Raw genomic sequence first — 27,370 nt, forward strand, 5'->3', positions numbered from 1 at the left:
TAGATTGGGACTTTTTTCTCTGGAGCGTCGGAGGCTGAGGGATGATCTTATAGAGGTCTATAAAATAATGAGGGGCACAGATCAGCGAGATAGTCAATATCTTTTCCCAAAGGTAGGGGAGTCTAAAACTAGAGGGCATCGGTTTAAGGTGAGAGGGGAGAGATACAAAAGTGTCCAGAGGGGCAATTTTTTCACACACAGGGTGGTGAGTGTCTGGAACGAGCTGCCAGAGGCAGTAGTAGAGGCGGGTACAATTTTGTCTTTTAAAAAGTGTTTAGACAGTTACATGGGTACGATGGGTATAGAGGGATATGGGGCAAACGCGGGCAATTGGGACTAGCTTAGGGGGTTAAAAAAAAGGGCAGCATGGACAAGTCGGGCCGAAGGGCCTGTTTCCATGCAGTAAACCTCTCTGACACCCAGGTCCCTCTGCACAGCAGCATGCTGCAATTTTTTACCATTTAAATAATAGTCCATTTTGCTGTTATTCCCACCAAAATGGATGACCTCACATTTACCCCCCATAATACGCCCTCTCTGCCCCCCACACCCCCAACCCCCCTTCACCCACTCCCCCTCCCCCATTCCTCCCCCCTCGCCCTCTTGCCTATTCCCCCCTCCCTCGCCCCTCTCCCCCTCACCCCCCCTACTCCCCCTCCCTCTCCCCCTCGCCCCCCCCTACTCCCCCTCGCCCCCAACCACCCCGCCCCCCCATTACCTTTGCTGAAGTTAAAGTGAATCTTCTCTCCCCCCCGGGGTTTGCGGAGAGAGACGGGGGTCTCGGTGTCCCGGAGGGGGACCCCCGGCAGCAGGTACTCCACGTAGAGCTGGCGGACTCCGGGGTCCCCGGCTGCCCGGCCCCCGGGAGACAGAGACAGCCACAGGACCTCCACCCGTATCCTCTGGCTGGCCTGCGGGCGGCAAACACCACACCGAGAATTAAATCACTGCCCATTCCCCCCCCCTCCGGGGTGTGGGGGGGATGGAGAAAAATACCTCGTGTCACCGTCTCCCCCCCCCGGTAATGTGGGGCTCAGCGCGGGGGGACGAGGGGGGAAAATAATCCCAGTCTGAGACCCCCCACGGACTTGATGATGAGTTGGGTGTGGGGTCTGGGGGAGGGGGGGAAGGGGATGGGGGAGGGGGCAGGGGGACGGGGGAGGAGGAGGGGGAGGGGGGATGGGATGGGAGGGGGATGGGAAGGGAGGGGGAAGGGGGGATTGGGGCGGGGGAGGTTGGGGGGGGTCCTTGGCCCCGTCCCTGCGCCCCCCCCTTTCCTGCGCCCCCCCCCCACCTTGCTGCGGATCGGGTTAGGGTTGTGATGCCCCAAGCAGTTCAACAGCCCGTTGGCAGCTCTGAATTTGGTCAGGAGGGGGGGAGGAGGCGGTCCCTTGGCGATGTCCCCAGGGTGGGAGGAGGGGGGGGGGGGTGTCCAGGGAGGTTAATATCCCCCCACCCCATTAATACCCCCCCACCCTGTTAATGCCCCCTCCCACACTCATCCTGATAACCCTCCGACCCCCGACCCCTCCCACTCGCTCTGATAACCCTCCGACCTCCGACCCCTGCCACTCGCTCTGATAACCCTCCGACCCCCGACCCCCTCCCACTCGCTCTGATAACCCTCCGACCCCCGACCCCTCCCACTCGCTCTGATAACCCTCCGACCCCCGACCCCTCCCACTCGCTCTGATAACCCTCCGACCCCCGACCCCTCCCACTCGCTCTGATAACCCTCCGACCCCCGACCCCTCCCACTCGCTCTGATAACCCTCTGACTTCCGACCCCCTCCCACTCGCTCTGATAACCCCCCCCCCTCGGCCACCTTCGGACAGACCCCCCCCCCCCCCCACGTCCGATACCCCTTCCCAGCCCCACATATTCAGATCAAACCATCCTCACCGGCTGGGTGGGTGACCCCAGTGGGAACTGTACAAGTTCATCGCTGTCAGTCGTCTGTGTCTCGCTGCCGTCTGTCTCTGTGTGGGAACTGTCTAGACTCCACAACACTGAGGGAGCAGAGAGCGACATTTAAAATACAATCCGAGTAAACCACCCTGAACCCCTCGATTAGATTCCAGTCTGTAACTCACTCCCGGGTATCTGTTATTCTATATATAAACCACCCTGAACCCCTCGATTAGATTCCAGTCTGTAACTCACTCCCGGGTGTCTGTTATTCTGTATATAAACCACCCCGAACCCCTCGATTAGATTCCAGTCTGTAACTCACTCCCGGGTATCTGTTATTCTATATATAAACCACCCCGAACCCCTCGATTAGATTCCAGTCTGTAACTCACTCCCGGGTATCTGTTATTCTATATATAAACCACCCCAAACCCCTCGATTAGATTCCAGTCTGTAACTCACTCCCGGGTATCTGTTACTCTATATATAAACCACCCCGAACCCCTCGATTAGATTCCAGTCTGTAACTCACTCCCGGGTATCTGTTATTCTATATATAAACCACCCCGAACCCCTCGATTAGATTCCAGTCTGTAACTCACTCCCGGGTATCTGTTATTCTATATATAAACCACCCCGAACCCCTCGATTAGATTCCAGTCTGTAACTCACTCCCGGGTATCTGTTATTCTATATATAAACCACCCCGAACCCCTCGATTAGATTCCAGTCTGTAACTCACTCCCGGGTATCTGTTATTCTATATATAAACCACCCTGAACCCCTCGATTAGATTCCAGTCTGTAACTCACTCCCGGGTATCTGTTATTCTATATATAAACCACCCTGAACCCCTCGATTAGATTCCAGTCTGTAACTCACTCCCGGGTATCTGTTATTCTCTATATAAACCACCCCGAACCCCTCGATTAGATTCCAGTCTGTAACTCACTCCCGGGTATCTGTTATTCTATATATAAACCACCCCGAACCCCTCGATTAGATTCCAGTCTGTAACTCACTCCCGGGTATCTGTTATTCTATATATAAACCACCCCGAACCCCTCGATTAGATTCCAGTCTGTAACTCACTCCCGGGTATCTGTTATTCTATATATAAACCACCCCGAACCCCTCGATTAGATTCCAGTCTGTAACTCACTCCCGGGTATCTGTTATTCTATATATAAACCACCCCGAACCTCTCGATTAGATTCCAGTCTGTAACTCACTCCCGGGTATCTGTTATTCTATATATAAACCACCCCGAACCCCTCGATTAGATTCCAGTCTGTAACTCACTCCCGGGTATCTGTTATTCTGTATATAAACCACCCAAACCCCTCGATCAGATTCCAGTCTGTAACTCACTCCCGGGTATCTGTTATTCTATATATAAACCACCCCGAACCCCTCGATTAGATTCCAGTCTGTAACTCACTCCCGGGTATCTGTTATTCTATATATAAACCATCCCGAACCCCTCGATTAGATTCCAGTCTGTAACTCACTCCCGGGTGTCTGATATTCTATATATAAACCACCCTGAACCCCTCGATTAGATTCCAGTCTGTAACTCACTCCCGGGTATCTGATATTCTATATATAAACCACCCTGAACCCCTCGATTAGATTCCAGTCTGTAACTCACTCCCGGGTATCTGTTATTCTATATATAAACCACCCTGAACCCCTCGATTAGATTCCAGTCTGTAACTCACTCCCGGGTATCTGTTATTCTATATATAAACCACCCCGAACCCCTCGATTAGATTCCAGTCTGTAACTCACTCCCGGGTGTCTGTTATTCTATATATAAACCACCCCGAACCCCTCGATTAGATTCCAGTCTGTAACTCACTCCCGGGTATCTGTTATTCTATATATAAACCACCCCGAACCCCTCGATTAGATCGAGTCTGTAACTCACTCCCGGATATCTGTTATTCTATATATAAACCACCCCGAATCCCTCGATCAGATTCCAGTCTGTAACTCACTCCCGGGTATCTGTTATTCTATATATAAACCACCCTGAACCCCTCGATTAGATTCCAGTCTGTAACTCACTCCCGGGTGTCTGTTATTCTATATATAAACCACCCCGAACCCCTCGATTAGATTCCAGTCTGTAACTCACTCCCGGGTATCTGTTATTCTATATATAAACCACCCCGAACCCCTCGATTAGATTCCAGTCTGTAACTCACTCCCGGGTATCTGTTATTCTATATATAAACCACCCCGAACCCCTCGATTAGATTCCAGTCTGTAACTCACTCCCGGGTATCTGTTATTCTATATATAAACCACCCTGAACCCCTCGATTAGATTCCAGTCTGTAACTCACTCCCGGGTATCTGTTATTCTGTATATAAACCACCCCGGACCCCTCGATTAGATTCCAGTCTGTAACTCACTCCCGGGTATCTGTTATTCTATATATAAACCATCCTGAACCCCTCGATTAGATTCCAGTCTGTAACTCACTCCCGGGTATCTGTTATTCTATATATAAACCACCCCGAACCCCTCGATTAGATTCCAGTCTGTAACTCACTCCCGGGTATCTATTATTCTATATATAAACCACCCCGAACCCCTCGATTAGATTCCAGTCTGTAACTCACTCCCGGGTATCTGTTATTCTATATATAAACCACCCCGAACCCCTCGATTAGATTCCAGTCTGTAACTCACTCCCGGGTACCTGTTATTCTATATATAAACCACCCCGAACCCCTCGATTAGATTCCAGTCTGTAACTCACTCCCGGGTATCTGTTATTCTATATATAAACCACCCCGAACCTCTCGATTAGATTCCAGTCTGTAACTCACTCCCGGGTATCTGTTATTCTATATATAAACCACCCCGAACCCCTCGATTAGATTCCAGTCTGTAACTCACTCCCGGGTATCTGTTATTCTGTATATAAACCACCCGAACCCCTCGATCAGATTCCAGTCTGTAACTCACTCCCGGGTATCTGTTATTCTATATATAAACCACCCCGAACCCCTCGATTAGATTCCAGTCTGTAACTCACTCCCGGGTATCTGTTATTCTATATATAAACCATCCCGAACCCCTCGATTAGATTCCAGTCTGTAACTCACTCCCGGGTGTCTGATATTCTATATATAAACCACCCTGAACCCCTCGATTAGATTCCAGTCTGTAACTCACTCCCGGGTATCTGATATTCTATATATAAACCACCCTGAACCCCTCGATTAGATTCCAGTCTGTAACTCACTCCCGGGTATCTGTTATTCTATATATAAACCACCCTGAACCCCTCGATTAGATTCCAGTCTGTAACTCACTCCCGGGTATCTGTTATTCTATATATAAACCACCCTGAACCCCTCGATTAGATTCCAGTCTGTAACTCACTCCCGGGTATCTGTTATTCTATATATAAACCACCCCGAACCCCTCGATTAGATTCCAGTCTGTAACTCACTCCCGGGTGTCTGTTATTCTATATATAAACCACCCCGAACCCCTCGATTAGATTCCAGTCTGTAACTCACTCCCGGGTATCTGTTATTCTATATATAAACCACCCCGAACCCCTCGATTAGATCGAGTCTGTAACTCACTCCCGGATATCTGTTATTCTATATATAAACCACCCCGAATCCCTCGATCAGATTCCAGTCTGTAACTCACTCCCGGGTATCTGTTATTCTATATATAAACCACCCTGAACCCCTCGATTAGATTCCAGTCTGTAACTCACTCCCGGGTGTCTGTTATTCTATATATAAACCACCCCGAACCCCTCGATTAGATTCCAGTCTGTAACTCACTCCCGGGTATCTGTTATTCTATATATAAACCACCCCGAACCCCTCGATTAGATTCCAGTCTGTAACTCACTCCCGGGTATCTGTTATTCTATATATAAACCACCCCGAACCCCTCGATTAGATTCCAGTCTGTAACTCACTCCCGGGTATCTGTTATTCTATATATAAACCACCCTGAACCCCTCGATTAGATTCCAGTCTGTAACTCACTCCCGGGTATCTGTTATTCTGTATATAAACCACCCCGGACCCCTCGATTAGATTCCAGTCTGTAACTCACTCCCGGGTATCTGTTATTCTATATATAAACCATCCTGAACCCCTCGATTAGATTCCAGTCTGTAACTCACTCCCGGGTATCTGTTATTCTATATATAAACCACCCCGAACCCCTCGATTAGATTCCAGTCTGTAACTCACTCCCGGGTATCTATTATTCTATATATAAACCACCCCGAACCCCTCGATTAGATTCCAGTCTGTAACTCACTCCCGGGTATCTGTTATTCTATATATAAACCACCCCGAACCCCTCGAATACATTCCAGTCTGTAACTCACTCCCGGGTATCTGTTATTCTATATATAAACCACACCGAACCCTCGATTAGATTCCAGTCTGTAACTCACTCCCGGGTACCTGTTATTCTACATATAAACCGCCCCGAACCCCTCGATTAGATTCCAGTCTGTAACTCACTCCCGGGTATCTGTTATTCTATATATAAACCACCCCGAACCCCTCGATTAGATTCCAGTCTGTAACTCACTCCCGGGTATCTGTTATTCTATATATAAACCACCCCGAACCCCTCGATTAGATTCCAGTCTGTAACTCACTCCCGGGTATCTGTTATTCTATATATAAACCACCCCGAACCCCTCGATTAGATTCCAGTCTGTAACTCACTCCCGGGTATCTGTTATTCTATATATAAACCACCCCGAACCCCACGATTAGATTCCAGTCGGTAACTCACTCCCGGGTATCTGTTATTCTATATATAAACCACCCCGAACCCCTCGATTAGATTCCAGTCTGTAACTCACTCCCGGGTATCTATTATTCTATATATAAACCACCCTGAACCCCTCGATTAGATTCCAGTCTGTAACTCACTCCCGGGTATCTGATATTCTATATATAAACCACCCTGAACCCCTCGATTAGATTCCAGTCTGTAACTCACTCCCGGGTATCTGTTATTCTATATATAAACCACCCTGAACCCCTCGATTAGATTCCAGTCTGTAACTCACTCCCGGGTATCTGTTATTCTATATATAAACCACCCCGAACCCCTCGATTAGATTCCAGTCTGTAACTCACTCCCGGGTGTCTGTTATTCTATATATAAACCACCCCGAACCCCTCGATTAGATTCCAGTCTGTAACTCACTCCCGGGTATCTGTTATTCTATATATAAACCACCCCGAACCCCTCGATTAGATCGAGTCTGTAACTCACTCCCGGATATCTGTTATTCTATATATAAACCACCCCGAATCCCTCGATCAGATTCCAGTCTGTAACTCACTCCCGGGTATCTGTTATTCTATATATAAACCACCCTGAACCCCTCGATTAGATTCCAGTCTGTAACTCACTCCCGGGTGTCTGTTATTCTATATATAAACCACCCCGAACCCCTCGATTAGATTCCAGTCTGTAACTCACTCCCGGGTATCTGTTATTCTATATATAAACCACCCCGAACCCCTCGATTAGATTCCAGTCTGTAACTCACTCCCGGGTATCTGTTATTCTATATATAAACCACCCCGAACCCCTCGATTAGATTCCAGTCTGTAACTCACTCCCGGGTATCTGTTATTCTATATATAAACCACCCTGAACCCCTCGATTAGATTCCAGTCTGTAACTCACTCCCGGGTATCTGTTATTCTGTATATAAACCACCCCGGACCCCTCGATTAGATTCCAGTCTGTAACTCACTCCCGGGTATCTGTTATTCTATATATAAACCATCCTGAACCCCTCGATTAGATTCCAGTCTGTAACTCACTCCCGGGTATCTGTTATTCTATATATAAACCACCCCGAACCCCTCGATTAGATTCCAGTCTGTAACTCACTCCCGGGTATCTATTATTCTATATATAAACCACCCCGAACCCCTCGATTAGATTCCAGTCTGTAACTCACTCCCGGGTATCTGTTATTCTATATATAAACCACCCCGAACCCCTCGATTAGATTCCAGTCTGTAACTCACTCCCGGGTATCTGTTATTCTATATATAAACCACCCCGAACCCCTCGATTAGATTCCAGTCTGTAACTCACTCCCGGGTATCTGTTATTCTATATATAAACCACCCCGAACCTCTCGATTAGATTCCAGTCTGTAACTCACTCCCGGGTATCTGTTATTCTATATATAAACCACCCCGAACCCCTCGATTAGATTCCAGTCTGTAACTCACTCCCGGGTATCTGTTATTCTGTATATAAACCACCCAAACCCCTCGATCAGATTCCAGTCTGTAACTCACTCCCGGGTATCTGTTATTCTATATATAAACCACCCCGAACCCCTCGATTAGATTCCAGTCTGTAACTCACTCCCGGGTATCTGTTATTCTATATATAAACCATCCCGAACCCCTCGATTAGATTCCAGTCTGTAACTCACTCCCGGGTGTCTGATATTCTATATATAAACCACCCTGAACCCCTCGATTAGATTCCAGTCTGTAACTCACTCCCGGGTATCTGATATTCTATATATAAACCACCCTGAACCCCTCGATTAGATTCCAGTCTGTAACTCACTCCCGGGTATCTGTTATTCTATATATAAACCACCCTGAACCCCTCGATTAGATTCCAGTCTGTAACTCACTCCCGGGTATCTGTTATTCTATATATAAACCACCCTGAACCCCTCGATTAGATTCCAGTCTGTAACTCACTCCCGGGTATCTGTTATTCTATATATAAACCACCCCGAACCCCTCGATTAGATTCCAGTCTGTAACTCACTCCCGGGTGTCTGTTATTCTATATATAAACCACCCCGAACCCCTCGATTAGATTCCAGTCTGTAACTCACTCCCGGGTATCTGTTATTCTATATATAAACCACCCCGAACCCCTCGATTAGATCGAGTCTGTAACTCACTCCCGGATATCTGTTATTCTATATATAAACCACCCCGAATCCCTCGATCAGATTCCAGTCTGTAACTCACTCCCGGGTATCTGTTATTCTATATATAAACCACCCTGAACCCCTCGATTAGATTCCAGTCTGTAACTCACTCCCGGGTGTCTGTTATTCTATATATAAACCACCCCGAACCCCTCGATTAGATTCCAGTCTGTAACTCACTCCCGGGTATCTGTTATTCTATATATAAACCACCCCGAACCCCTCGATTAGATTCCAGTCTGTAACTCACTCCCGGGTATCTGTTATTCTATATATAAACCACCCCGAACCCCTCGATTAGATTCCAGTCTGTAACTCACTCCCGGGTATCTGTTATTCTATATATAAACCACCCTGAACCCCTCGATTAGATTCCAGTCTGTAACTCACTCCCGGGTATCTGTTATTCTGTATATAAACCACCCCGGACCCCTCGATTAGATTCCAGTCTGTAACTCACTCCCGGGTATCTGTTATTCTATATATAAACCATCCTGAACCCCTCGATTAGATTCCAGTCTGTAACTCACTCCCGGGTATCTGTTATTCTATATATAAACCACCCCGAACCCCTCGATTAGATTCCAGTCTGTAACTCACTCCCGGGTATCTATTATTCTATATATAAACCACCCCGAACCCCTCGATTAGATTCCAGTCTGTAACTCACTCCCGGGTATCTGTTATTCTATATATAAACCACCCCGAACCCCTCGAATACATTCCAGTCTGTAACTCACTCCCGGGTATCTGTTATTCTATATATAAACCACACCGAACCCTCGATTAGATTCCAGTCTGTAACTCACTCCCGGGTACCTGTTATTCTACATATAAACCGCCCCGAACCCCTCGATTAGATTCCAGTCTGTAACTCACTCCCGGGTATCTGTTATTCTATATATAAACCACCCCGAACCCCTCGATTAGATTCCAGTCTGTAACTCACTCCCGGGTATCTGTTATTCTATATATAAACCACCCCGAACCCCTCGATTAGATTCCAGTCTGTAACTCACTCCCGGGTATCTGTTATTCTATATATAAACCACCCCGAACCCCTCGATTAGATTCCAGTCTGTAACTCACTCCCGGGTATCTGTTATTCTATATATAAACCACCCCGAACCCCACGATTAGATTCCAGTCGGTAACTCACTCCCGGGTATCTGTTATTCTATATATAAACCACCCCGAACCCCTCGATTAGATTCCAGTCTGTAACTCACTCCCGGGTCTCTGTTATTCTATATATAAACCACCCCGAACCCCTCGATTAGATTCCAGTCTGTAAATCACTCCCGGGTATCTGTTATTCTATATATAAACCACACCGAACCCCTCTATTAGATTCCAGTCTGTAACTCACTCCCGGGTATCTGTTATTCTGTATATAAACCACCCCGAACCCCTCGATTAGATTCCAGTCTGTAACTCACTCCCGGCTATCTGTTATTCTATATATAAACCACCCTGAACCCCTCGATTAGATTCCAGTCTGTAACTCACTCCCGGGTATCTGTTATTCTATATATAAACCACCCCGATCCCTCGATTAGATTCCAGTCTGTAACTCACTCCCGGGTATCTGTTATTCTATATATAAACCACCCCGAACCCCTCGATTCGATTCCAGTCTGTAACTCACTCCCGGGTATCTGTTATTCTATATATAAACCACCCTGAATCCCTCGAATCGATTCCAGTCTGTAACTCACTCCCGGGTATCTGTTATTCTATATATAAACCACCCCGAACCCCTCGATTCGATTCCAGTCTGTAACTCACTCCCGGGTATCTGTTATTCTATATATAAACCATCCCGAACCCCTCGATTAGATTCCAGTCTGTAACTCACTCCCGGGTATCTGTTATTCTGTATATAAACCACCCCGAACCCCTCGATTCGATTCCAGTCTGTAACTCACTCCCGGGTATCTGTTATTCTGTATATAAACCACCCCGAACCCCTCGGTTTGATTCCAGTCTGTAACTCACTCCCGGGGTGTCGGTTTTTGCTCTGTCACTCACCAGTCTTGGAGACGCTCTCTCTCACGTCCTCATCCCTCTGTGATGCTTTTCCGAAGTCTTGGACTCTGGAAGTAACCTGAATAAGAACGGTTTCATCAAATTAGTGGGAGTCTCAACTGAACTGTTTTGTGCAGTATAACGTGGATAAGTGTGAGGTTATCCACTCTGGTAGCAATAATAGGGAGACAGATTATTACTTGAATGGGTGTAAATTGAGAGAGGCGGATACTCAGCGAGACCTTGGTGTCCTCATGCATCAGTCGCTGAGAGTAAGTGCCCAGGTACAGCAGGCAGTAAAGAAGGTGAATGGTATGTTGGCCTTCATAGCGAGAGGATTGGAGTATCGGGATAGGGATGTTTTGCTGCAATTGTACAGGGCGTTGGTGAGGCCACAGCTGGAGTATTGTGTGCAGTTTTGGTGTCCTTATCTGAGGAAGGATGTCCTTGCTATAGAGGGAGCCCAGCGAAGGTTTACCAGGCTGATTCCTGGGATGGCAGGTCTGTCATATGAGGAGAGACTAAGTCGGTTAGGATTATATTCACTGGAGTTTAGAAGAGTGAGAGGGGATCTCATAGAAACTTATAAAATTCTAACAGGGTTAGACAGGGTAGATTCAGAAAGAATGTTCCCGATGGTGCGGGGAGTCCAGAACGAGGGGTCATAGTTTGAGGATAAGGGGTAAACCTTTTAGAACTGAGGTGAGGAGAAGTTTCTTCACCCAGAGGGTGGTGAATGTGTGGAATTCACTCCCACAGAAAGTAGTTGAGGCCAAAACGTTGTCTGATTTCAAGACTCATAGAATAGAATCCCTCCAGTGCAGAAGGAGGCCATTCGGCCCATCGAGTCTGCACCGACCACAATCCCACCCAGGCCCTATTCCCGTCACCCCCCACATTTACCCGGCTAATCCCCCTGACACTAGGGTCAACTTAGCACGGCCAATCAACCACTCATCTTTGGACGGTGGGAGGAAACCGGAGCACCCGGAGGAAACCCACGCAGACACGGGGAGAACGTGCAGACTCCACACAGACAGTGACCCAAGCCGGGAATCGAACCCGGGTCCCTGGCACTGTGAGACAGCAGTGTGAACCCACTGTGTCACCGTGCTGCCCCGGGTCCCTGGCGCTGTGAGGCAGCAGCGCGAACCCACCGTGCCACCCCACTGGGTTTGGAGGACAACTTGGAGTGACGCCACTCTGTCCTTCGAGCCTGCCCCGCTATTCAGTAAGATGGTTGGCTGGTCTGATTGGAAACTCGAACCCCATATTCCCGCCGAACTCTTCCCCCGAGAACCTTTCATCCCCCTTCCCCTCGTTAATCGAGAATCTATCTCCCTCTGTCTTAAAAATATTCAAAGTCTCAGCTCCAAACCATCTTTTATGGAAGAGATTTCTCGAGACTCGCCACGCGCTAAAACTGTCAACTTGGTCGTCTTATTTGACACAGGAATACAATTAGAATCACAGAATAATTACAACTGTAGAAGCACACCATTCGGCTCATCGAATCTGAACAGACCACACTCGCATCCAGGCCCTATCCCCATATCCCCACTTATTAACCCTGCCAGTCCCCCTGACACTAAGGGACAATTTAGCATGGCCAATCCACCTAACCTACACATCTTTGGACACTAAGGGGCAATTTAGCATGGCCAATTCACTTAACCTACACATCTTTGGCCGCTAAGGGACAATTTAGCATGGTCAATCCACCTAACCTACACATCTTTGGACACTAAGGGGCGATTTAGCATGGCCATTCCACCTAACCCGCACATCTTTGGACACTAAGGGGCAATTTAGCATGGCCAATCCACCTAACCTGCACATCTTTGGACACGAAGGGACAATTTAGCATGGCCAATTCACTTAACCTACACATCTTTGGACACTAAGGGACAATTTAGCATGGCCAATTCACTTAACCTACACATCTTTGGACACTAAGGGACAATTTAGCATGGCCAATCCACCCTAACCTGCACATCTTTGGACACTAAGGGGCAATTTAGCATGGCCAATCCACCTAACCTACACATCTTTGGACACGAAGGGACAATTTAGCATGGCCAATCCACCTAACCTGCACATCTTTGGACACTAAGGGACAATTTAGCATGGCCAATTCACTTAACCTGCACATCTTTGGACACTAAGGGACAATTTAGCATGGCCAATTCACTTAACCTACACATCTTTGGACACTAAGGGACAATTTAGCATGGCCAATTCACTTAACCTGCACATCTTTGGACACGAAGGGATAGTTTAGCATGGCTAATCCCCCTAACCTGCACATCTTTGGACACTAAGGGACAATTTAGCATGGCCAATTCACTTAACCTGCACATCTTTGGACACTAAGGGACAATTTAGCATGGCCAATTCACTTAACCTGCACATCTTTGGACACTAAGGGACAATTTAGCATGGCCAATTCACTTAACCTGCACATCTTTGGACACTAAGGGACAATTTAGCATGGCCAATTCACTTAACCTACACATCTTTGGACACTAAGGGACAATTTAGCATGGCCAATTCACTTAACCTACACATCTTTGGACACTAAGGGACAATTTAGCACGGCCACCGTGCCATCCCAATGAATAAAAAAAAGTTTTGGTCTCCCCATTGAAGGAAGGGGTGACTCACACGGGGTGGCAGGCTGGGTTAACACTGACGGATGTGGAGGCTTTGGAGAGGGTCCAGAAAAGATTTACCAGGATGTTGCCTGGTATGGAGGGCATTGGCTATGAGGAGAGGTTGGAGAAACTTGGTTTGTTCTCACTGGAACGACGGAGGTTGAGGGGAGACCTGATAGAAGTCTACAAGATTATGAGGGGCATGGACAGAGTGGATAGCCAGAAGCTTTTTCCCAGGGTGGAAGAGGCAATTACTCGGGGGCACAGGTTTAAGGTGCGAGGGGCAAGGTTTAAAGGAGATGTATGAGGCAGATTTTTTACACAGAGGGTGGTGGGTGCCTGGAACTCGCTGCCGGGGGAGGGAGTGGAAGCGGATACGGTAGTGAGTTTTAAGGGGCGTCTGGACAAATCCATGAATAGGATGGGAATAGAGGGATACGGTCCCCGGAAGGGGAGGGGGTTTTAGTTCAGTCGGGGCAGCATGGTGGGTGCAGGCTTGGAGGGCCGGAGGGCCTGTTCCTGTGCTGGAATGTTCTTTGTTCTTTGTTCTCTCTATCCATTCCTCCCTCTCTCTCTTTTGACCGGGTAGCACAGTGGTTAGCACTGCGGCCTCACAGCGCCAGGGACCCGGGTTCGATCCCCGGCTCGGGTCACTGTCTGTGCGGAGTCTGCACCTTCTCCCCGTGTCTGCGTGGGTTTCCTCCGGGTGCTCCGGTTTCCTCCCACAGTCTGAAAGACGTGCTGGTTAGGGTGCATTGGGCCGTGCTAAATTCTCCCTCAGTGTTACCCGAACAGGCACTGGAGTGTGGGCCACTAGGGGATTCTCACAGTAACTTCATTGCAGTGTTAATGTAAGCCTTACTTGCGACACTAATAAATACACTTTGAAAGAAATCGGAGGGGGGGGTGGTGCGATGAGGTTTCTCCAGATTGGTCCCTGGGGATGAGGGGGGGTTGTTTGATGGCGAGAGGTTGAGGGAATTGGGTCGATGGATATTCAGGAGAGCGAGAGAGAGAATCGCCACACGCAATTCTGAAGGCGGGGGTTTGATAGGGGGGAGGGTGAGAAGTTGTTACCCGCTGGAACGGGGAATCTAAAACACAAGGGGTGTGTGGGATGGAAGTGCAGAGTCTCAGGATAAGGGGGTGACCATCTTAGTTTGAGTCATAAGGAGAGGCTGGATAGACTGGGACGTCTTGTTGAAGTTGTACAAGACATTGGTAAGGCCACACTTGGAATACTGTGTACAGTTCTGGTCACCCTATTATAGAAAGGATATTATTAAACTAGAAAGAGGACTTGATGGATTGAGTTATAAGGAGAGGCTGGATAGACTGGGACTTTTTTCTCTGGAGCGTAGGAGGCTGAGGGGTGATCTTATAGAGATCTATAAAATAATGAGAGGCACAGATCAGCGAGATAGTCAATATCTTTTCCCAAAGGTAGGGGAGTCTAAAACTAGAGGATGGTGGGGCAGGCCCGGCTGGCCGGATGGTCACCTCCTGCTCCTATATCTGATGTCCCGGTGCTAATGAACTGTAACCTCTGACCCTCCCACGGTTTCAGGTTGCCAGTGCGCCCCCCCGCTCCTCACCGCCCCCCCCCCCCCCACCGCCCCCTCGCCGGTCCCCCCACTGCCCCCTCGCCGCCCCCCCCCACCGCCCCCTCGCCGCCCCCCCCCACCGCCCCCATCACCTGTTTACCTGAAGAGGGCGGGAGAGCGCCCCCTGCTGTCTGGACGCAGGGTGACCCCTCACCTCCAGGTCGTCCTCCGCGTATCGTCCAATCACCTCATCGCCTGGCAGCCGAAACCTGACCCAATACTCCAGCTGGCCAATCGGGCGGCTCCTCCCGGCAACACCTGAGGGAGGGGGGTGGGGGGGGAGGGGGTGGGGGGTGGGGGGGGGGCAAGGAAGAGGTCACAGAGTGAGAGGTCAGAGTTCAGATGTCTGTCTCCCCACCATCCCCAATCCGGGAGAGAGTGGAGGGGGGAATTAGAGACATCAGTCAGTGTACAGATATCTCCCTGAGAGAGAGAGAGAGGGGACTGAGAGACAGCACTCAGTGTACAGATATCTCCCTGAGAGAGAGAGAGAGGGGACTGAGAGACACCAGTCAGTGTACAGATATCTCCCTGGGAGAGAGAGAGGGGACTGAGAGACACCAGTCAGTGTACAGATATCTCCCTGAGAGAGAGGACTGAGAGACACCGGTCAGTGTACAGATATCTCCCTGAGAGAGAGAGAGAGGGGACTGAGAGACACCAGTCAGTGTACAGATATCTCCCTGAGAGAGAGAGAGAGGACTGAGAGACACCAGTCAGTGTACAGATATCTCCCTGAGAGAGAGAGAGGGGACTGAGAGACACCAGTCAGTGTACAGATATCTCCCTGAGAGAGAGAGAGAGGGGACTGAGAGACACCAGTCAGTGCACAGATATCTCCCTGAGAGAGAGGGGACTGAGAGACACCAGTCAGTGTACAGATATCACCCTGAGAGAGAGAGGACTGAGAGACACCAGTCAGTGTACAGATATCTCCCCGAGAGAGAGAGAGGGGACTGAGAGACACCAGTCAGTGCACAGATATCTCCCTGAGAGAGAGGGGACTGAGAGACACCAGTCAGTGTACAGATATCTCCCTGAGAGAGAGAGAGGGGACTGAGAGACACCAACCAGTATACAGATATCTCCCTGAGAGAGAGAGAGGGACTGAGAGACACCAGTCAGTGTACAGATATCTCCCTGAGAGAGAGAGAGGACTGAGAGACCCCAGTCAGTGTACAGATATCTCCCCGAGAGAGGGGACTGAGAGACACCAGTCAGTGTACAGATATCTCCCTGAGAGAGAGAGAGGGGACTGAGAGACACCAACCAGTGTACAGATATCTCCCTGAGCGAGAGAGAGGGGACTGAGAGACACCAGTCAGTGTACAGATATCTCCCTGAGAGAGAGGACTGAGAGACACCAGTCAGTGTACAGATATCTCCCTGAGAGAGAGAGAGAGGGGACTGAGAGACACCAGTCAGTGTACAGATATCTCCCTGAGAGAGAGAGAGAGGACTGAGAGACACCAGTCAGTGTACAGATATCTCCCTGAGAGAGAGAGAGGGGACTGAGAGACACCAGTCAGTGTACAGATATCTCCCTGAGAGAGAGAGAGAGGGGACTGAGAGACACCAGTCAGTGCACAGATATCTCCCTGAGAGAGAGGGGACTGAGAGACACCAGTCAGTGTACAGATATCACCCTGAGAGAGAGAGGACTGAGAGACACCAGTCAGTGTACAGATATCTCCCCGAGAGAGAGAGAGGGGACTGAGAGACACCAGTCAGTGTACAGATATCTCCCTGAGAGAGAGAGGGGACTGAGAGACACCAGTCAGTGTACAGATATCTCCCTGAGAGAGAGAGAGAGAGGACTGAGAGACACCAGTCAGTGCACAGATATCTCCCTGAGAGAGAGGGGACTGAGAGACACCAGTCAGTGTACAGATATCTCCCTGAGAGAGAGAGAGGGGACTGAGAGACACCAACCAGTGTACAGATATCTCCCTGAGAGAGAGAGAGGGACTGAGAGACACCAGTCAGTGTACAGATATCTCCCTGAGAGAGAGAGAGGACTGAGAGACCCCAGTCAGTGTACAGATATCTCCCCGAGAGAGGGGACTGAGAGACACCAGTCAGTGTACAGATATCTCCCTGAGAGAGAGAGAGGGGACTGAGAGACACCAACCAGTGTACAGATATCTCCCAGAGCGAGAGAGAGGGACGGAGAGACACCAGTCAGTGTACAGATATCTCCCTGAGAGAGAGAGAGGGGACTGAGAGACACCAGTCAGTGTACAGATATCTCCCTGAGAGAGAGGGGACTGAGAGACACCAGTCAGTGTACAGATATCTCCCTGAGAGAGAGAGAGAGAGAGGGGACTGAGAGACACCAGTCAGTGTACAGATATCTCCCTGAGAGAGAGAGAGGGGACTGAGAGACACCAGTCAGTGTACAGATATCTCCCTGAGAGAGAGAGAGAGGACTGAGAGACACCAGTCAGTGTACAGATATCTCCCTGAGAGAGAGAGAGGGGACTGAGAGACACCAGTCAGTGTACAGATATCTCCCTGAGAGAGAGAGAGAGGACTGAGAGACACCAGTCAGTGTACAGATATCTCCCTGAGAGAGAGAGAGAGAGAGAGGGACTGAGAGACACCAGTCAGTGTACAGATATCTCCCTGAGAGAGAGAGAGGGGACTGAGAGACACCAGTCAGTGTACAGATATCTCCCTGAGAGAGAGAGAGAGGACTGAGAGACACCAGTCAGTGTACAGATATCTCCCTGAGAGAGAGAGAGGGGACTGAGAGACACCAGTCAGTGTACAGATATCTCCCTGAGAGAGAGGGGACTGAGAGACACCAGTCAGTGTACAGATATCTCCCTGAAAGAGAGAGGGGACTGAGAGACACCAGTCAGTGTACAGATATCTCCCTGAGAGAGAGAGAGAGGGGACTGAGAGACACCAGTCAGTGTACAGATATCTCCCTGAGAGAGAGAGAGGACTGAGAGACACCAGTCAGTGTACAGATATCTCCCTGAGAGAGAGGGGACTGAGAGACACCAGTCAGTGTACGGATATCTCCGTGAGAGAGAGAGAGAGGGGACTGAGAGACACCAGTCAGTGTACAGATATCTCCCTGAGAGAGAGGGGACTGAGAGACACCAGTCAGTGTACAGATATCTCCATGAGAGAGAGAGAGGGGGGACTGAGAGACACCAGTCAGTGTACGGATATCTCCCTGAGAGACAGAGAGAGGGGACTGAGAGACACCAGTCAGTGGACAGATATCCCCCTGAGAGAGATAGAGGGGGAACTGAGAGACACCAGTCAGTGTACAGATATCTCCCTGAGAGAGAGAGAGACACCAGTCAGTGTACAGATGTCTACCTGAGAGAGAGAGAGAGACACCAGTCAGTGTACAGATATCTCCCTGAGAGAGAGATGGGACAGAGAGACACAGGTCAGTGTACAGATATCACCCTGAGAGAGAGGGGACTGAGAGACACCAGTCAGTGTACAGCTATCTCCCTGAGAGAGAGAGAGAGACACCAGTCAGTGTACAGATATCTCGCTGAGAGGGAGAGAGAGACACCAGTCAGTGTACAGATAACTGCCTGAGAGAGAGGGGGGACTGGGAGACACCAGTCAGTGTACAGATATCTCCCTGAGAGAGAGAGAGACACCAGTCAGTGTACAGATATCTCCCTGAGAGAGAGAGAGAGACACCAGTCAGTGTACAGATAACTGCCTGAGAGAGAGGGGGGACTGGGAGACACCAGTCAGTGTACAGATATCTCCCTGAGAGAGAGAGAGGGGACTGAGAGACACCAGTCAGTGTACAGATATCTCCCTGAGAGAGGGGGGACTGAGAGACACCAGTCAGTGTACAGATATCTCCCTGAGAGAGTGGGGACTGAGAGACACTAGTCAGTGTACAGATATCTCCCTGAGAGAGAGAGAGGGGACTGAGAGACACCAGTCAGTGTACAGATATCTCCCTGAGAGAGAGGGGACTGAGAGACACCAGTCAGTGTACAGATATCTCCCTGAGAGAGAGGGGACTGAGAGACACCAGTCAGTGTACAGATATCTCCCTGAGAGACAGAGGCCTGAGAGACACCAGTCAGTGTACAGATATCACCCTGAGAGAGAGAGGGGACTGAGAGACACCAGTCAGTGTACAGATATCTCCCTGAGAGAGAGAGAGAGAGAGAGAGGGGACTGAGAGACACCAGTCAGTGTACAGATATCTCCCTGAGAGAGAGAGAGGGGACTGAGAGACACCAGTCAGTGTACAGATATCTCCCTGAGAGAGAGAGAGAGGACTGAGAGACACCAGTCAGTGTACAGATATCTCCCTGAGAGAGAGAGAGGGGACTGAGAGACACCAGTCAGTGTACAGATATCTCCCTGAGAGAGAGAGAGAGGACTGAGAGACACCAGTCAGTGTACAGATATCTCCCTGAGAGAGAGAGAGGGGACTGAGAGACACCAGTCAGTGTACAGATATCTCCCTGAGAGAGAGGGGACTGAGAGACACCAGTCAGTGTACAGATATCTCCCTGAAAGAGAGAGGGGACTGAGAGACACCAGTCAGTGTACAGATATCTCCCTGAGAGAGAGAGAGAGGGGACTGAGAGACACCAGTCAGTGTACAGATATCTCCCTGAGAGAGAGAGAGGACTGAGAGACACCAGTCAGTGTACAGATATCTCCCTGAGAGAGAGAGAGGGGACTGAGAGACACCAGTCAGTGTACAGATATCTCCCTGAGAGAGAGGGGACTGAGAGACACCAGTCAGTGTACGGATATCTCCGTGAGAGAGAGAGAGAGGGGACTGAGAGACACCAGTCAGTGTACAGATATCTCCCTGAGAGAGAGGGGACTGAGAGACACCAGTCAGTGTACAGATATCTCCATGAGAGAGAGAGAGGGGGGACTGAGAGACACCAGTCAGTGTACGGATATCTCCCTGAGAGACAGAGAGAGGGGACTGAGAGACACCAGTCAGTGGACAGATATCCCCCTGAGAGAGATAGAGGGGGAACTGAGAGACACCAGTCAGTGTACAGATATCTCCCTGAGAGAGAGAGAGACACCAGTCAGTGTACAGATATCTCCCTGAGAGAGAGATGGGACAGAGAGACACAGGTCAGTGTACAGATATCACCCTGAGAGAGAGGGGACTGAGAGACACCAGTCAGTGTACAGCTATCTCCCTGAGAGAGAGAGAGAGACACCAGTCAGTGTACAGATATCTCGCTGAGAGGGAGAGAGAGACACCAGTCAGTGTACAGATAACTGCCTGAGAGAGAGGGGGGACTGGGAGACACCAGTCAGTGTACAGATATCTCCCTGAGAGAGAGAGAGACACCAGTCAGTGTACAGATATCTCCCTGAGAGAGAGAGAGAGACACCAGTCAGTGTACAGATAACTGCCTGAGAGAGAGGGGGGACTGGGAGACACCAGTCAGTGTACAGATATCTCCCTGAGAGAGAGAGAGGGGACTGAGAGACACCAGTCAGTGTACAGATATCTCCCTGAGAGAGGGGGGACTGAGAGACACCAGTCAGTGTACAGATATCTCCCTGAGAGAGTGGGGACTGAGAGACACTAGTCAGTGTACAGATATCTCCCTGAGAGAGAGAGAGGGGACTGAGAGACACCAGTCAGTGTACAGATATCTCCCTGAGAGAGAGGGGACTGAGAGACACCAGTCAGTGTACAGATATCTCCCTGAGAGAGAGGGGACTGAGAGACACCAGTCAGTGTACAGATATCTCCCTGAGAGACAGAGGCCTGAGAGACACCAGTCAGTGTACAGATATCACCCTGAGAGAGAGAGGGGACTGAGAGACACCAGTCAGTGTACAGATATCTCCCTGAGAGAGAGAGAGAGAGAGAGAGGGGACTGAGAGACACCAGTCAGTGTACAGATATCACCCTGAGAGAGAGGGGACTGAGAGACACCAGTCAGTGTACAGATATCTCCCTGAGAGAGAGGGTACTGAGAGACACCAGTCAGTGTACAGATATCTCCCTGAGAGAGAGAGAGGACTGAGAGACACCAGTCAGTGTACAGATATCTCCCTGAGAGAGAGGGTACTGAGAGACACCAGTCAGTGTACAGATATCTCCCTGAGAGAGAGAGAGGACTGAGAGACACCAGTCAGTGTACAGATATCTCCCTGAGAGAGAGGGGACTGAGAGACACCAGTCAGTGTACAGATATCTCCCTGAGAGAGAGGGTACTGAGAGACACCAGTCAGTGTACAGATATCTCCCTGAGAGAGAGAGAGAGAGAGGGGACTGAGAGACACCAGTCAGTGTACAGATATCTCCCTGAGAGAGAGGGGACTAAGAGACACCAGTCAGTGTACAGATATCTCCCTGAGAGAGAGAGGGGACTGAGAGACACCAGTCAGTGTACAGATATCTCCCTGAGAGAGAGAGAGGACTGAGAGACACCAGTCAGTGTACAGATATCACCCTGAGAGAGAGAGAGAGGGGACTGAGAGACACCAGTCAGTGTACAGATATCTCCCTGAGAGAGAGGGGACTGAGAGACACCAGTCAGTGTACAGATATCTCCCTGAGAGAGAGAGCGGGGACTGAGAGACACCAGTCAGTGTACAGATATCTCCCTGAGAGAGAGAGTGGGGACTGAGAGACACCAGTCAGTGTACAGATATCTCCCTGAGAGAGAGGGGACTGAGAGACACCAGTCAGTGTACAGATATCTCCCTGAGAGAGAGAGAGGGGACTGAGAGACACCAGTCAGTGTACAGATATCTCCCTGAGAGAGGGGGGACTGAGGGAGCCGCGGTCAGTGTACAGATATCTCCCTGAGAGAGAGAGAGGACTGAGAGACACCAGTCAGTGTACAGATATCTCCCTGAGAGAGAGAGAGGGGACTGAGAGACACCAGTCAGTGTACAGATATCTCCCTGAGAGAGAGAGAGGGGACTGAGAGACACCAGTCAGTGTACAGATATCTCCCTGAGAGAGAGAGAGAGGGCTGAGAGACACCAGTCAGTGTACAGATATCTCCCTGAGAGAGAGAGAGGGGACTGAGAGACACCAGTCAGTGTACAGATATCTCCCTGAGAGAGAGGGGGGACTGAGAGACACCAGTCAGTGTACAGATATCTCCCTGAGAGAGAGAGAGGGGACTGAGAGACACCAGTCAGTGTCCAGATATCTCCCTGAGAGAGGGGGGACTGAGGGAGCCGCGGTCAGTGTACAGATATCTCCCTGAGAGAGAGAGAGGACTGAGAGACACCAGTCAGTGTACAGATATCTCCCTGAGAGAGAGGGGGGACTGAGAGACACCAGTCAGTGTACAGATATCTCCCTGAGAGAGAGAGAGGGGACTGAGAGACACCCGTCAGTGTACAGATATCTCCCTGAGAGAGAGAGAGAGGGCTGAGAGACACCAGTCAGTGTACAGATATCTCCCTGAGAGAGAGAGAGGGGACTGAGAGACACCAGTCAGTGTACAGATATCTCCCTGAGAGAGAGGGGGGACTGAGAGACACCAGTCAGTGTACAGATATCTCCCTGAGAGAGAGAGAGGGGACTGAGAGACACCAGTCAGTGTACAGATATCTCCCTGAGAGAGAGAGAGGGGACTGAGAGACACCAGTCAGTGTACAGATATCTCCCTGAGAGAGAGGGGGGACTGAGAGACACCAGTCAGTGTACAGATATCTCCCTGAGAGAGAGAGAGGGGACTGAGAGACACCAGTCAGTGTACAGATATCTCCCTGAGAGAGGGGGGACTGAGGGAGCCGCGGTCAGTGTACAGATATCTCCCTGACAGAGAGAGAGGACTGAGGGTGCCGCGGTCAGTGTACAGATATCTCCCTGAGAGAGAGAGGGGACTGAGAGACACCAGTCAGTGTACAGATATCTCCCTGAGAGAGAGAGGGGACTGAGAGACACCAGTCAGTGTACAGATATCTCCCTGAGAGAGAGAGAGGGGACTGAGGGTGCCGCGGTCAGTGTACAGACATTAGTAATCCTCACCCGTCAGGTTAATGGTTCCGTGGACGCGCCGGTCTTTGCCGAGGACCTGCCGCAGGGGGATGTTGGCACTGCCCAGGGTTTGGTAGTCGGCACCCAGGGCTAGGTGGAGCTCCAGCCTCACCGAGGCGGTGCGGAGGTGTCGGAGGAAGTGGGGGTCAGGCCGCGCGGGGTACTGGCTGGTGAAGTTGTACAGGGGCCGCCCGCCCCGTGCCAGCGGAGTGGCCTGCGTCTCGAAGTCGTAGACGGAGTAGGTACAGAAGGTGGTGGGTTCCGCCGGGCCCAGCCTCTCGAGGGTGCTGGCCGTCAGCGCGGCCCGGTGGAGGTGGATTTCCAGCAGGCCATCGCCGGGACGGAGGCTGTCCGTCCCCTCCTCCTCCCCCCCTCTCCTCCTCGCTCCCCCCACGTTCAACCGACCCCCGCCATAGGCCATGTCCCGCAGTTGGGCTGGAACCGGACAGGGGGGGAGAGGGGGGAGAGAGTGAGGGGGGGAGAGAGAGGGGGGGAGAGAGAGGGGGGGAGAGAGAGGGGGGGAGAGAGAGGGGGGGAGAGAGAGGGGGGGAGAGAGAGGGGGGGAGAGAGAGGGGGGGAGAGAGAGGGGGGGAGAGAGAGGGGGGGAGAGAGAGGGGGGGAGAGAGAGGGGGGAGAGAGAGGGGGGGAGAGAGAGGGGGGAGAGAGAGAGGGGGGAGAGTGAGGGGAGGAGAGTGAGGGGAGGAGAGTGAGGGGGGGAGAGAGAGGGGGGAGAGAGGGGGGGGAGAGAAAGGGGGGGGAGAGGGGGAGGAGAGAGAGGGGGGGAGAGAGAGAGAGGGGGGGAGAGAGAGGGGGGGAGAGAGAGGGGGGGAGAGAGGGGGGAGAGAGAGAGGGGGGGAGAGAGGGGGGGAGAGAAAGGGGGGGGGAGGGGGAGGAGAGAGAGGGGGGGAGAGGGGGGGAGAGAGAGGGGGGGAGAGAGAGGGGGGGAGAGAGAGGGGGGGAGAGAGAGAGGGGGGAGAGGGGGGGGAGAGAGAGAGGGGGGGGGAGAGAGAGGGGGGGAGAGAGAGGGGGGGGGAGAGGGGGAGGAGAGAGAGGGGGGAGAGAGAGGGGGGGGGGAGAGGGGGAGGAGAGAGAGGGGGGAGAGTGAGGGGGGAGAGAGAGAGTGAGGGGGGGAGAGAGGGGGGGAGAGTGAGGGGGGAGAGTGACGGGGGGAGAGTGACGGGGGGAGAGTGACGGGGGGAGAGTGACGGGGGGAGAGGGGGGGAGAGAGAGGGGGGGAGAGTGAGGGGGGAGAGTGAGGGGGGGAGAGAGAGGGGGGGAGAGAGAGGGGGGGAGAGAGAGGGGGGGAGAGAGAGAGTGAGGGGGGAGAGTGAGGGGGGAGAGTGAGGGGGAGAGTGAGGGGGGAGAGTGAGGGGGGAGAGTGAGGGGGGGGAGAGTGAGGGGGGGGGAGAGTGAGGGGGGGGAGAGTGAGGGGGGGGGAGAGTGAGGGGGGAAGAGTGAGGGGGGGAGAGTGAGGGGGGGAGAGTGAGGGAGAGAGTGAGGGGAGAGAGTGAGGGGAGAGAGTGAGGGGGGAGAGTGAGGGGGAGAGTGAGGGGGGAGAGTGAGGGGGGAGAGTGAGGGGGGAAGTGAGGGGGGGAGAGTGAGGGGGGAGAGTGAGGGGGGAGAGTGAGGGGGGGAGAGAGAGAGTGAGGGGGGAGAGTGAGGGGGGAGTGAGGGGGGAAGAGTGAGGGGGGAAGAGTGAGGGGGAAGAGTGAGGGGGGAGAGTGAGGGGGGAGAGAGAGAGAGCAGGGGGGGGTTGAGAGAGGGGGGAGAGAGAGAGAGGGGGTGGGGGAGTGGGAGGGGTGGGGCGTTGGAGGAGGTTGAGGGAGTTTTGGGGGGAATTGAGAGAGTGAGGGGGAGAGAGAGAGAGAGAGCGGGTTGGGGGGGTGGGGGGGTTTCGGGGGGGGGGGGGGTTTGGGGTGAAACAAGATTTTTACGGTTACTTTCACTCGCTGACTTTCGAACAGCTTTGCTTCTGCTCCTGTACCACAACCAGCTAACCAGCACCAGAACCAGCTAACTAACATCACAACCAGCTAACCAGCACAACAACCAGCTAACCAGCACCAGAACCAGCTAACTAACATCACAACCAGCTAACCAGCACAACAACCAGCTAACCAGCACCAGAACCAGCTAACCAGCACCAGAACCAGCTAACCAGCACAACAACCAGCTAACCAGCACCAGAACCAGCTAACCAGCACCAGAACCAGCTAACCAGCACCACAACCAGCTAACTAACATCACAACCTGCTAACCAGCACTGGAACCAGCTAACTAACATCACAACCAGCTAACCAGCACCACAACCAGCTAACTAACATCACAACCAGCTAACCAGCACCACAACCAGCTAACTAACATCACAACCAGCTAACCAGCACCAGAACCAGCTAACTAACATCACAACCAGCTAACCAGCACCAGAACCAGCTAACTAACATCACAACCAGCTAACCAGCACCAGAACCAGCTAACCAGCACAACAACCAGCTAACCAACATCACAACCAGCTAACCAGCACCAGAACCAGCTAACTAACATCACAACCAGCTAACCAGCACCAGAACCAGCTAACCAGCACAACAACCAGCTAACCAACATCACAACCAGCTAACCAGCACCAGAACCAGCTAACTAACATCACAACCAGCTAACCAGCCCCACAACCTGCTAATCAGCACTGGAACCAGCTAACCAGCCCCACAACCTGCTAACCAGCACTGGAACCAGCTAACCAGCCCCACAACCTGCTAACCAGCACTGGAACCAGCTAACCAGCACAACAACCAGCTAACCAGTACCAGAACCAGCTAACTAACATCACAACCAGCTAACCAGCACTGGAACCAGCTAATCAGCACCGCAACCAGCTAACCAGCACCAAATCAGCCAACCAGCAACTCAAGCATCTAACCAGCATGGGAACCAGCTAACGAGCACCACAACCAGCTAACCAGCACCATAACCAGACAAACAGCACCAAACCAGCCAACCAGCACCAAACCAGTTAATCAGCACCGCAACCAGCTAACCAGCACCAAACCAGCTAACCAACACTGGAACCAGCTAACCAGCACCGCAACCAGCTAACCAGCACCATAACCAGCCAACCAGCACCAAACCTGCTAACCAGCATCGGAACCAGCTAACCAGCACCACAACCAACTAACCAGCACCGCAACCAGCTAACCAGCACCAAACCAGCTAACCAGCATCGGAACCAGCTAACCAGCATCGGAACCAGCTAACCAGCACCACAACCAGCTAACCCGCACCACAACCAGCTAACCAGCACCACGACCAGCTAACCAGCACCACACCAGCTAACCAGCTCCACAACCAGCAAACAGCACCGCAACCAACCAACCAGCACCAGAATCAGCTAACCAGCACTGCAACCAGCACCAAACGTGCTAACCAGCACCAGAACCAGGTAACCAGCTCCACAACCAGCTAACTAGCACTGCAACCAGCGAACCAGCACCACACCAGCTAACCAGCACCAAACCAACTAACCAGCTCCACAACCAGCAACCAGCACCGCAACTAGCTAACCAGTACCAGAACCAGCTAACAAGCACCATGACCAGCTAACCAGCACCACGACCAGCTAACCACCAGAAGCAGCTAACCAGCACCACAACCAGCTAACAAGTACTACAACTAGATAACCATAAGAAGTACCCACTAGTTATGGTTAGTAAGTTTGCAGATGACACCAAGATTGGTGGCAGAGTGGACAGTGAAGAAAGTTATCTCGGATTGCAACGGGATCTTGATCAATTGGGCCAGTGGGCTGACGAATGGCAGATGGAGTTTAATTTGGACAAGCGCGAGGTGATGCATTTTGGTAGATTGAACCAGGGCAGGACTTACTCAGTTAATGGTCGGGCGTTGGGGAGAGTTACAGAACAAAGAGATCTCGGGGTACAGGTTCATAGCTCCTTGAAAGTGGAGTCACAGGTGGACAGAGTGGTGAAGAAGGCATTCGGCACGCTTGGTTTCATCGGTCAGAACATTGAATACAGGAGTTGGGACGTCTTGTTGAAGTTGTACAAGACATTGGTAAGGCCACACTTGGAATACTGTGCACAGTTCTGGTCACCCTATTATAGAAAGGATATTATTAAACTAGAAAGAGTGCAGAAAAGATTTACTAGGATGCTACCGGGACTTGATGGTTTGAGT

General features: G+C 51.2%; 1 protein-coding gene across 1 annotated transcript in view; it reads right to left on the reverse strand.

Moving 5' to 3' along the window:
• Positions 1-27,370, reverse strand: part of LOC144489912 (uncharacterized) — a 44,949-nt gene that overhangs the window by 12,821 nt on the left and 4,758 nt on the right. Inside the window, exons 4-7 of the mRNA XM_078207738.1 lie at positions 15,293-15,450; positions 10,938-11,013; positions 1,904-2,010; positions 719-911 (exon numbers count right to left, since the gene is read on the reverse strand). Coding sequence (XP_078063864.1) covers positions 719-911; positions 1,904-2,010; positions 10,938-11,013; positions 15,293-15,450 — 534 coding nt within the window. The remainder of the gene's footprint in view (positions 1-718; positions 912-1,903; positions 2,011-10,937; positions 11,014-15,292; positions 15,451-27,370) is intronic.

The sequence above is a fragment of the Mustelus asterias genome, unplaced genomic scaffold (genome assembly GCF_964213995.1).
Source record: "Mustelus asterias unplaced genomic scaffold, sMusAst1.hap1.1 HAP1_SCAFFOLD_2663, whole genome shotgun sequence".
Classification (NCBI taxonomy): domain Eukaryota; kingdom Metazoa; phylum Chordata; class Chondrichthyes; order Carcharhiniformes; family Triakidae; genus Mustelus; species Mustelus asterias.